The sequence below is a fragment of the Lygodium microphyllum genome, chromosome 9, assembly GCF_053477565.2.
Source record: "Lygodium microphyllum isolate KBCC chromosome 9, Lygodium_microphyllum_v1.1.10, whole genome shotgun sequence".
Lineage (NCBI taxonomy): Eukaryota > Viridiplantae > Streptophyta > Polypodiopsida > Schizaeales > Lygodiaceae > Lygodium > Lygodium microphyllum.
The window spans coordinates 412,444-425,389 of NC_141143.1; the positions used below are offsets into that span (position 1 = coordinate 412,444).

General features: G+C 41.8%; 1 protein-coding gene across 1 annotated transcript in view; it reads right to left on the reverse strand.

Annotated features, from left to right (window-relative positions):
• Positions 1 to 2,584: 2,584 nt before the first annotated feature.
• LOC148030738 (DNAse I-like superfamily protein) overlaps positions 2,585 to 12,946 on the reverse strand; it is an 85,414-nt gene continuing 75,052 nt past the window's right edge. The window contains exons 7-11 of the mRNA XM_087684247.1: positions 4,190 to 4,243; positions 3,990 to 4,081; positions 3,787 to 3,901; positions 3,544 to 3,691; positions 2,585 to 3,420 (exon numbers count right to left, since the gene is read on the reverse strand). Of these exons, the coding sequence (XP_087540373.1) occupies positions 3,275 to 3,420; positions 3,544 to 3,691; positions 3,787 to 3,901; positions 3,990 to 4,081; positions 4,190 to 4,243 (555 nt within the window). The 3' untranslated portion in view covers positions 2,585 to 3,274. The remainder of the gene's footprint in view (positions 3,421 to 3,543; positions 3,692 to 3,786; positions 3,902 to 3,989; positions 4,082 to 4,189; positions 4,244 to 12,946) is intronic.

Sequence of the window (12,946 nt, forward strand, 5' to 3'; positions counted from 1 at the left end):
GAGTTCTTCCCACTTAGCTTTGGCAATTGAGAGTTCAAAATGATGAATCAATGTTTTATCCAAGTGTAGCATAATGATTGATTGGGCTCATTCATCATCTCGACATAGGAAAAATTAATGATACATGTACAAGTGGTGACAAGCTAAAGACCTCAACATCAAAATTTACTAGGATTTGTCAAATATGGAAGCCTTCACAAGCAAATTTTTCAATTTCCACATTCTCCTGGAATATTTCCAGAGGGGTCTTATCACTGTTTATGCATACACAGCAATGTATACTCGTTTACAAATTGGCTACTAATGAAAATACAAATAATAAACCTATTTTCTTGGAAGAAAGTGTTTGGTTAAAAGACCACCAAAAAGAACTTTGTTTAAAGTAGGGCATACACAATTCCCCCCCTTTCTTCGGCAATAACTTATAACCTTATAATCATTGCACGTACTACTACTACAGGCGCTCTTAAGCCAGTTGAGGCCACCACTACATGCTGCTGGCGTTGATGAGGACAACGTGGCTATCAGATGATAACTATGAATAGGCCATCATATGATAACTGTGAATAGGCTCTCCGCTTCACAACTAGATGGCTTGATGAGCATGAGATGGCTACCAACTGAATGACAACGGGCCAGCCAGTTTTAAGGCATGTTGGGGCTGATACTACGCTAAGCCACCACGATACATGATGTTGCTACCTGCGCTACCCAACTTGTTGGAGCTAATGCTGCAGGACGACATGGCTGCCAAATGGTAACTGTGAATAGACATCCCTCTTCACAAGTATACAGCTTCATGGCCTAGTAGGATAAGCAGCTTGTTGGAATGGCAGAGACACTGATATAGTTGCACCACATAGCCCAGCAAAATGAGAACGGTGAGGAGCAAAGTTCAAAGCCAACATACAACTATGGATGAGGCACCCCCACCCCGTCTCCCTTCCCCCGCGCCCCCCCCCCCCCCCCCCCCTCTCTCTCTCTCTCTCTCTCATGCAAATAGGAATCTCAAATGTGTTTCTAATCTCACATAAGAGTGATTAATAACATAACACTTCTATGGTGTAACATAACTGCAACATACACCTCCTTATATACATATGAAATGTACTCACTATATGATAGAGTATGTGAGCTACAAGGAGAGAGATGCATAGGAAACACAAAATCTCTATCCACTTAAACCTTGTTAAGCAAAACCTCATACATTCAATTGAAATATACATGGTGAGTAAACTTGCTAAAGCACTAAAATGCTTATGATGCGAAATGAGAAGACACAAATAGGATCATCGCTCTGATACCATGTAACAATTTTGTGAGTGTGCTTAAGGACACAAGGAAACAAACCAACATGACAAGCTCAAGAAGACACTAATCATGCTAGAGATCAATGGACAACGTACACACTCAGAAGAGATTGGACTTAAAGTTGGTCAAATACAACTAAGCCATCTCCACTCTTTATGTGAGATTCACTCTTGGATCCTTTATATAGGAAAGGAGGAAGTTTAGATTACGTTCACACATGCCCTTGAGAATAGGGCTTCATTTACATACACACGTACCCTTAAGAATAGGGTTTCATATACATGTCCCCTCCTATCCACAAGCCTAAATAACAGCAGTTTCTATGACCACTTTCAACAAGTTTGAGGCAAAGGGGATCAAATACCTTGCTCCCATAAATACTTCATGTGAGCACTGAAATGACATAATCAAAATGACAACCTGACCATAAGAGTTGCCAATCCTCAAGCAATCGTGTATTAAATGGAGAATATGGAATACAACCTGAATTTCCACACATGCTCACACAGAAAACCTTCAACCTGCAGGGTCCATAAGGCTGATTTGTCTGTGCTTACGGCAACATGTGGAAATAACTTTTCATAAGACAATCAATGAAATATCTCCATCAATACTTGATACTTCAACAGTTCAATGCCTCAAGACAATACACAGCACAATGTTAGTTTCACCTTACAAACTGATGAGTGGACCTGCAAGTAGGGACAAGCAATTAGACACCAAAAAGATGTGGACAAGGGCGAAGCTGTATGGCTCCCATGTAGCCTGTTTCAACTGAATGATCACTATGTTCTCACCCAAGTACAGCATAGAATCTCATAAAGACCAAAAGACCCAAGTATAGAGTTCAAAACATATCACCCCTTACCATAGCTAGTCCACCCTTTCATTCAAAGCCTTCCATACACCGCTTGCTACTCGACAGAAAACATAAACCTTAATTAAGAAAATCGTGTTCCACATTTCATCTAGCTGATAACATATTTAAAATAAAAGTACAATGGAAGCTTCAAGAAAATCACACCGTCACCATTTTTCTTGAAAGTACATGCAGTGAAAAATCGCGGTGACATTAAACTATTTAAAGCCATCAACAAAGACCATGGGTGTTCTCTTTGGAAGATAACTTTGCAATCTTATGCCCATGCTTAAATATGTCCATTACGAGGGCCACAAATACTAAATATAATCGTTGCTAAAACTCGAGTTGTATCTCAAAATTCTGTTCTATTCTCACATGGTTTCTACTCACACCAACAGCCTCTACTGTCAACGTAACATAAGAATTATAATCACCAATGAACAATCTCAGCTTTAATTGAGGTGAAAATGATACAAGCTAAAAGTGGTCCTACAATATCTTTTAGCAAAAGGACCGCCCGCACAAACTGTGCCAGAAACATCAAGGTTGAAGACTCCAACCTCCACATAAAATTGAGGTTTATGCACACAGTAGTTTTTTCAGCTAAAGGATGGGTCTAGGATCCTGATAAACTCCAGAAGTCCAAACATTTGGACCATCACCACCTGGGAAGAAAAACATTTAGCAAATGCACTGTGGATTCTCCACATCCTTTCTCAAAAGTGTCCCTTACAATGTAGACCCAGCCTAACATGGGTAGGAGTAATACAGTCCCAACTTTATTGTAAAGCAGTTGGCATATCACCACAGCCTTCCTGTGGTGCCAGTGATACGTAACTAAGAAATTTACAATCCAAATTGATCTCCGCATTTCTATCTACCCCAAGGCACATAATCAAAAGGAAAACATAATACATACAATGGCCTCTGCTTAAGCAACGAAATAGAATCATGTGCGGGGCAGTGAGTTGTCACACAATTTTGGAAACTAAGAAAGCGTAAGACCATCCACCCTGGTTGATCAACACAAGAACAAGCCACCCTGGTAGATCTACTGCTTCCTCATGAACAGCCCACAGAAAAATTGCAAGGCAAGTACTGCTACCGAAGTGGCCGAGGTTTGCAACGAAACTGTGCAAGCAGTGCAATATGGTCAGATGACCATTCAGGAGATGGAAGAGCTGTGTCCCTTCTTAAACTCTCTTCATCAAGCAGCTCCAATAATGACTCCACTGTCAAAGAGTCGGCTGTCCAGGCCATGTTTGATGTTAGTCCTATATACTACAGAGAATCTGAGGTTTGAGAGATTTTAACCTAATTATTATGTAGTGCATATCAGCAAAGAGCCACAGATATATGGAAGTAATTACCAGTATAAAATATGTAATCTAGGGTGCCTAAGAAGTCACGGGTACAGTTTGTAAACAGAGGTTCATCACTAGCAGTGTCCATATGTCGACGGTATCGCTCAATAGCTGATCCTCCTGCCAGTCTGGCAAAATATGAATATGCACTAGCCTGCTCAGAAAAAACACCAGTTTCATTAGATTTTACTGATAAATCCATTCAAACAACTATTGACATACACATACAAAAATCTTCAACTGCTTTACCAATGGTAATTGATGGCAGAGTCTGCTTGTTGGTCGTAGAATTCCCAATGGGTCAGTTGCCAAATCTGGATGTGATATGTCGACTCTCCCAGAAGCAAGAAGAACATGCGGTGCACTGTTTCAAAGGGCTTTAACTAAGTAAACAAGTAAAATGTGTTAATAAAGCATAGTAGACCTGTCATTTCCATAAAAGCCGCTACTACCTGCCAGGAACAGAGTTGAAGTCACCACACACCAACATAGGTATGTCTGCACTCGCTGCTATTTTCTCCAATCCTTTGAGAAGGGTTTGGACCTGGGACCAGATACAACAAATTTGAACGACACACTACCCAAAAAAGTGTGAACTGCAGCATGTCAGTGTCATCAGTTGTATATATTGTGTTAACCGTCATGTACTAACCTGCCACAACTTGACATCCTTCAACTCTGGGTTTGCATGAATGTGGGTGTTGGCCTGGCAACAAAGAGCAATGTTGGTTGTTAAGTCTTGAACACAAACATGCAAACTATGTCGAGCTTGTCAGATTTCCATGAACAAGAGCTGAGAGATCTAGGCAACCTTTTGCCTATTCTTGATGACTATACACTTCACGTGACTCTCCTTGCATTAGAGGACAAACTATTCTGCATCTGCCAGATGCACCCTCACCCCTCTAAACTAAAAAACGAAATATTGTCAGACACCAAACAACTATTCTGTATCTGTCAGATGCATCCCCACCCCCCAAACAAAAAAAAAAAGACAAAAAAATCAAGTTAAAACAAAAAATTTGCACCCATTTGTTATGCAGCTTGAAGTGATCAGCCATTGTCCAAACAAGGCTGACTCATCCAAAGTTGAAGACCCTAGATCTGCCCAGCTATGGCAATAGCCCTTGTTACACTTATTGTGTTCCTCCATTCTTCTAGCTCCCTTATATGGGATGGGCACTTTTTATCTTCAGGCAGAATGGTTTTCCCCCCATGTGAATACCAACTTTGGGTGTGGTACTATAGTACATCAGGCCTGTACTTTCATTTGATCATTCTCACGTTAGTGGATGTGACCTTCCGGCAATCTCTTCCTCTCTTGCGGTCTGCTGTGACTCTGTGCACGCACACGTGCTTGCACATGCAGCTGAGCATTGACCCTAAAGTGGTATTAGAGCTTCCTCTTGGCTCATGGCTGCTGCCTCCACTGTTGCCACTCAGCTTCAAGCTCGGTTCCATCCTTCTTTACCTGCTGATGTTGAGACAACTGCACCAGTTCATCAACCAGCAGTTACTTGCCCCTCCTCCACTCACCCCTGCTGCATCAGTTTCGCCAGGCTGCTCGCCTGCTGCAAAAATCTGCCTGTGTGTCACCTCCAGCCCTGTCTGGTTGTGTGGCACATGCTGCCCATCAGGTCTCCAGTCCTGCCTCCACAAGCTGCCTGTCCAGGCACCTGTTCTGCTTGCACATGCTGCCCCTACCCGTATTCCACAATCTGCCCAGCCAGTTCAGCCATGGCACAGCTGCTCCAGCCACCAGTCTGCAGATTTCAGCACCTGTTCCAGTAAAAACGACCTGCCTGCCTGTCACCTGGTTGCACGTTCCTGTGAACAGCACGTTTTTCACCTGTCCACTGTGTCTACAACATTGCCCTACTCCTATTGCCCCGTGACACACTGGATTACCGTGAACAAGTTCAAGGGGCCTGTTTGCGTGCAACCTCCTCTTATGCTCAAATTTCAGCTGTTTCATCTCACATCAAATTTCACACCAATTTCTTCCAAAATTTTGGGGCTTCTTGTCAAAACCCCTAAATTTCATCAAAAGTTGAAGGGATTTACGGTTCTATGCAAAATTCTCAAATTTTCTTCCTAGGAATTTGGGGGTTTTGCTTTCAAGCCACAATTGCACTGCAAATTTTACCACAAAAATTTGCAACTTCATCCAGAATGGCTCGAGAAGAACGAGAGGGCACTCACCATCATCGGGCTCGGCCTCTTTGACAACCCTCTTCATCACCTTGATCTCACAAAAATGGCAAAACAAGTATGGGATGGTCTTCTAGTCACATTTGGGGAAGATATTAATAATTCAAAATTACTTTTAAAGATGCGATTGTTTATTGTCTTCTACAATCCTTAAGCATCTCAATCATTTAAGACTCTTTCACCAACAATCGACGCTCTCAATAATCATCTAGATAACGACAATAAAAAGGCTTTACTTCTTAATAGCTTGATGAAAGCAGCACAATTCCATGAAGCCGTGACAGCCCTCAAAGTGACTCGGAGATGAAATATAAGAGATGTCGACAAGTGTCGATATTGGAAGCGTATCGGTCACCTTCTTGACCAATACTGCAAGAAGAAAAACAAGCAACACGCCCAATATGCCGCTGCTAATACCTTATCTGATAGTGATCTTGACGAGCCACCTACCACTTGTAACAAGGCCCTTAATGTATCTATTCAGTCATTGTCTCTTGGCAATGATGAAGCCTATCAATATGCATTTTGAATTAAATCATAGATAAATAAATAAATAATGTGTTTCAGAATTAAACACTAACCATGCCAATGCATGTGTTAAGACCTTTCCAAACACATCTATTTATTGAGTGGTACTATATTGGATACTTTGACAAGATTTTTATCCAAAAAAGATTTGTACTTTTGTTTGATGATTCTATTAGGTGTTCTATTTCAAGGGGTTTTGCAACCACCTTAATTATGACCTCTAAGTTTGATCCTGACAGCCATACCCATATATTTGACCTCTTGTCATGTGCCCATGTGCCCATTGCCTCTGAGCCAGCCATGCACACACACACACACATCTCAACCATGTCTTACTTTGACTCCCGGAACTTCTCAGTAGACCATGTCATCCTCATGTTACACCTCTCTCACTTATGTATGTCCTTTTCCAAAATAATTGTATAGGACTACATATTGCCTATTTGCGGTAAGACCTTCCCATTTTCGTTTCTATGTGTGTTTCATGTCACAGGTTCAACCACTCATGAACCAAAGGGGAGTTTGTTAGTTTTATACATGCCCATTTGTGTGAACACACCTTACGTGTGTAAGTGTGTATCAAAGGTGTAAACTAGCATTTAATAAGGACCCTAGGCTTATATAATGAAGCCCCAACCACTATACTTTCATCAATATCTATCACATCAATCTATTCAACTTGTGTACTTGCAAGACTCTCTCTCTCTCTCTCTCTCTCTCTCTCTCTCTCTTGCCAATGCTGAGTATCCTCTAGTGAGGCGGTCACGAGCTGCCTGTGTCATCGAGAAAGTCCCTGAAGCTGCTGTAAAGGTGACAGTGTTATCAGGCACATTTCCAAGAGCCCCGCACCAAGGGGTGGCTCTTTGATACTCTAGTCACTCCAGCACTGATGTATGGAGCAGCTATATGGGGGCCAGGCCTTGCCGATTATGTATGGACATTGATGGAGAGACCTCAAGTGATCATGATATCTAGATTGATTCGCAGCAAGGCCTCAGTCCCACATGACATTGTGCTAGCAGAGCTTGCCACACCGCCCATGCTAGTGGAGGCATTATTTCAGACAGTCTGCTTCCTACACAGATTTCAGGATATGGACAGAGATCGCATTGCATATAGAGCATATATGGCATCTCACGAGATGGCTCGAGCGGGGGATACCACATCATGGTATGCACAGACTAGAGCTTGGTTTGACAGACATGGGCTGGACATTGATAGACTCCCACCTCTTCTATATGATACTCAGGCTCCCACTTACACCCTCTCTCTCTCTGAGAGGAACAGAGTCATCAGACAGGAGATATGGCATATTTATATACAGAGGACATGGGTCAGCCCTGCACAGCCACTGCCATCGAAGATGGCACATTATTATACACAGTTCTTGAGCATATCAGAGCAGGGATTCATAGAGATTCCGAGATATATGCAGATCTATATGCCACATCGATTGAGAGTTCTTATTGGACAGCTCAGGGTATCATCACATTAGCTTATGATTGAGAGTGGCAGAGCCAGTGGCATCCCACGGGAGGAGAGGATATGCCCCCTTTGCAGATTAGAGGTGGAGAGTGAGGAGCATTTTGTTCTCAAATGCCCGGCATACTCAGAGTTGAGATCTAGATACACATTGAGCAGCTCACTTCAGGGATGTATGACTGATATGGATCAGAGATCATTTGGCCGTTTTCTGGGAGAGGCATGGCACATCAGAGAGCAGAGCACACAGCGGGTCCCAGTCAGAGAGGGGCCCACCCAGACGACTATTACACAGTTCTTTCAGACAGACAGAGTGAGAGCTACTATACCAGCCTCCAGCCAGGCTCACACTACAGCAGGCTGAGGACCAGCGTACCCGACGCCGCACGAGGATCCGGGGGTTTCGAACCCCACAGCCACACCGACAGGAGATCCGGAGGATTCTTGATCTACATCGATAGCAGACTGAGATCCGACGACACTCGACACATTGGATCTCAGATCTCCAGTTTGCTCTTTCTCCACCGCCAATGTACCACATCCTGCATCCAGGAGGGATCACCTGCTATTAGCGACTTCGACAACTGCTACTACACCCAGGATAGTATATCTCCCTGCATCTGTTACATATACACATCGCACCACTTTATCACAGCCGACAGTTGTTCCCCTATCACAGCCGACATTTGTTCCCCTTTTGTAGCCATTATCTGGAGTACCAGAGCTACATACGCACATACACATATACGACACTTATCACACTCACAACACCGTATTTTCAGTTTTCAGTTTTTAGCTTTTCATTCAGCACTTTTATTTTGGATAGCTGGACCTCATCAGTTGTATCACAGTTTGTCTCATAGGCCAGTTTTGGTCTTTAGAAGACGTTAATATAACTTTCTTTCTTTCTTTCTTTCTCTCTCTCTCTCTCTCTCTCTCTCTCTCTCATGCTGCTGAACCCAACAGTTTTTGTTGCACAAATTCACCAACATTGAGGCTCAATTCATCATCCTACGCAAACATTAAAGGACAATGGAACTAGCTTTGCTTCAAAGTTTCAACATCCTCTTTAACATTCAACTTCGCATCATCATATGAGCCCCAAATTGTAAGTTTTCTAGCTCCTCTTTACTTTTATTTTGTATTGCACCTACAATCGTACTTTGGACACCAACTAGATAAAATTACCAACTATATATAGCAAGCAATGGTTTAGGGTTTAGGGCTTAGGATGACTTGTTAAACATGTTTGGAGACTCTTGACAAATCGGATGGGACCAACAACTAAAATAAGGATGATCGTTCGCATGCCTTAATTGCCTAGTCGCGCAAAATGCAAATTACCCTGCTATATTACCATACACAACCACCAAATAAGTATGGAAGAAGCTATGCTTCTCCCAACGAGGTGTCTAATAGGGTGTGTGTTGCTTACTAATTGAGCACATGACAAAGGGTGACTATTGATACATATAGCACTCGTATCCACAACTTACAAATATAGATGAAATTATACCAAATGCATTGCAAATGTCTACTATATTGGTTGGTTTGCCTAACTCATATCACATTTTTTCCACTATTCATTTATTATCAAGAAATAATGCAAACTCCTAAATTTTTATGACATGGTCTCTTTGGTATTGCAAGAAGAGGAAGCTCGAGTTAATCATATCATGGATAATCAAGCATTCACAACTGACCATAAAGGCAAAGAGAAAACATAACAACAATCAAATTCTAAGGGTAAATGGAAAATGGTCTCTTATTCTAACTCTCATAACAAGTTATTGTATACGAAAGGGATACGAAGGAATGCAAGAAGCATATGGATAATCAAGCATTCACAACTGACCATAAAGGCAAAGAGAAAACATAACAACAATCAAATTCTAAGGGTAAATGGAAAATGGTCTCTTATTCTAACTCTCATAACAAGTTATTGCATACAAAAGGGATATGAAGGAATGCAAGAAGCATATGGCGAGTGATTCAAAAAAAGAGAAAGAAATTGAGCATTAATGAGGCTGAAAATTCAGCCAATGTGAAGCATGCAACATCATACATGGCCTGGTGCGTTTGGACATACCTCCATCATATGTGTTTGTGGTGTGATGCACTAATGATCCTTCTTTATATGCGCAACGTTTATCCATGACGAAAGCCAAGGATACATTGTACTTTCACAATGGAGCTACTAAGCACATCACTTCCTTTGGTGAGTTCTTTGTCTCGCATGGCTACATCACCTAAACCCATTGCAACATTCTTCCAAGTTTGTTCCTCTTGTCACAAGAGACCTTTCAATTCCACAATTGTGAGGGCCTAAGGCCGCCCCCCCCCCCCCCCCCAAGAACAACATCAACAAGGTGGTGTCCAAGATACAACTCAAGAAGTGTGTCAACCTCATCAACATTCAACAACTATTCGCACAAACCTTGTATGTGTGTGACATGATCTGTCATATTGTCACCCTCATCCATATTTGCATTAGCCAACTCTCTATGTAAATAAGATATCTTCACTTCATTAGGCAATGCAAACATACATTCTAGCACATCCCAAGCTGCTTTTGAGGTCTTACAAGACCGAATATGCGAAATAATTGCTCTCTTTACTGACAAGGCAATCAAAGATAGGGCATGTGTTCTCTTAGCTAACAAGACAAGGCCACCAAAAAATCATAGTCACAAGTAATAGGCAAGACGGACCCTTGGGACACCGTCCCCATAACGGATCCATGACGAGACGCGTCACAAAAGTAACGTCACTTTAACATATGTCACAAAGTAACGGAATGGGAACACAAAATGTGACAGGATGCTTGTTTGTGACAGATCCAAGACAGCATTTGTGATGAGCACATCATCATCATCATCATCATCATCATCTTCTTCCCCCTTCTCACTTTTGTCATCGTCTTCTTAATCCTTACCCTCTTCCTCACCGTCTTGCTCTTCTTCAAATAGTCCCTTCCATAGTCCTTTTCAAGGTTGGCAAGGCCTTCTCTATTCAGATTGTTTTAAAATTATTTGAGGGGAAAACCACTCAACCTAATCTCGTAACGGGGATGGGGACAAAGACACTCGTTTTTTAGGCTGTTAAGGCTTTGTCTATTGAGATTATTTCAGAACTATTCGAGTGTTGTGACCTTGTCTATTGGAACTATTTCAAGCCCCTCGAACAACTAGGGCCTTGTCTATTGAGACTATTTCAAGGCACTTTGAGAGTTGATGTTCTTTGGGTGGCTTTTGAATATTGTAGCCTAGTTTACTAACTCTTGGAAATAATTCTTTGCATATTTCAAGAACTTGATTCCAAGCTTGGCTACAATTGTTGAAGTTATGCCTTTGTATGTTACTTTGATGATGCATATTCCGAATTTCAAACGCAAAAAAAAGGTTTAATCTTTTAAATATATTTTGAATTATTAAATGTCGTCATAGTCCCCTGCCTTGTGCCCCCTATTTTTGGCCATCCCCATTTGTGTCACTATACCCATCCCCTATCACTAGTGACTATGCACAAAAGAGATGTCCAACGGAGTGTAGATCAGCCAAATTAAAGAGCCATACAAAAACCTATAATGACTAGCATCACTAAAGGAATCCCTTGCTACTAGAAGCTTGGACTCTGGGTCCATAGGGCCAAAAATAGGCTGTCACTCACCCATACCAAACTTCACAAAAAGCTCCGAGATGTACATGTGCTGGCAAATAAATATGGTCTGCCCTAGCTGTCCACATCCAACGGACAGGTCAACTCGTCCGATTCATCCTGTCTAGTACGACACGTCTCATCATGTCCAATGAAAATTGTCCAACTATTTTAAGTGCTTTTTTGTGACCATTTGGGGTAATTTGTAGGTGTTATTTAGGCTTCCTCTCCACAACACACTTGTACATACCCCAAATCTCTCTCTCTCTCTCTCTCTCTCTCTCTCTCTCTCTCTCTCTCTCTCTCTCTCTCTCTCTCCTAGCAATATACTCTCTCCCTCCCTTTCCCTCTCTAAATTCAAATTCAAATTTCAAGCTCAACTTTCAAGCTCTCTATTCTCAAACGCTCTCTCCTCAAGCTCTCTAAGCCCACTCCTTAAAGCTCTCCTTCACCATATCTCCACCTTGCCTCCACTTTCAAGCTCTCCATTGGCCATCCTCTCTATCCTCAAGCTCTTAATGTGTCAACTTCTAGTATAAAGTCTCTAAACGTTTGAAGAATATTACTTTGAGTCCCCACATTCAGTATAGGTATTAAAATTACATGTATGATTTTTTTCATCAGACATAGGTCCAAGATTGAATAGTCCGATTCGTACTATACTAGTATCGAAGATACTAATCGAATGCCATCAAACGTGACAACCCTGGTCTATCCCATTTGATAGATCTCCAATCCAAGAAAGAAGTGAAGGATCCCAAGATTCGTCATGCCAAACTCCCGACCCGAGGTCTACTAAGTCCGATCAACATCCTCTATGCCACTCTCTGTAATGATGAGGTCATTAACATAAAAGATTACCAATATAGACCTATCCTCCACAACCTTATAATAAAGGTTGGGGTCATAATCTAAGCGATGGAACCCATTGTCCGAGAAGATTTGATCAAACCGCTAATACAAAGCCCTAGGAGCTGGCCATAGAGAGCCTTCCTTAACTAGCAAACATAGTTCTCCTTCCCCTACACAAGAAAACCAAGAGGATATAAGACATAAATCTCCTCCTCGAAGACACCATTCAAAAAGGCCGATTTCACATCCATTTGATAAACGAGCCAAAAGTGATAGCGGCTAAGAAGGTCTCCAAATAACTGTAGTGACACGTTAGGCACGAAGATCGTGACAATAGGATTTCCTTAGACGCGAAGATACAGAGAGAGTGGAAGAGAGCAAAGCAAAGAGTGTGCACGATTTTAGGTACAATGACAAGTGTGTACCTTTTGGTTTTTAGATAGATATATATATATATGTATAAGTACAAGAGCTAAAAGTGTGTTCACATCCAAGCACATTTGAAGACACAAGGCCTTTATTCCCAACAACCTCCCACATATAGACAATATGCCTTAAGAGGAGAAAAGAATGAGCTAAGCCTAGGTATGTACAAAGCTGAAATACATATATCTATCCAACTCCCATCATCTGTTGGCAATGAGCAAACTGCTCTGCTAGAAGACTCTTCGTAAGAATC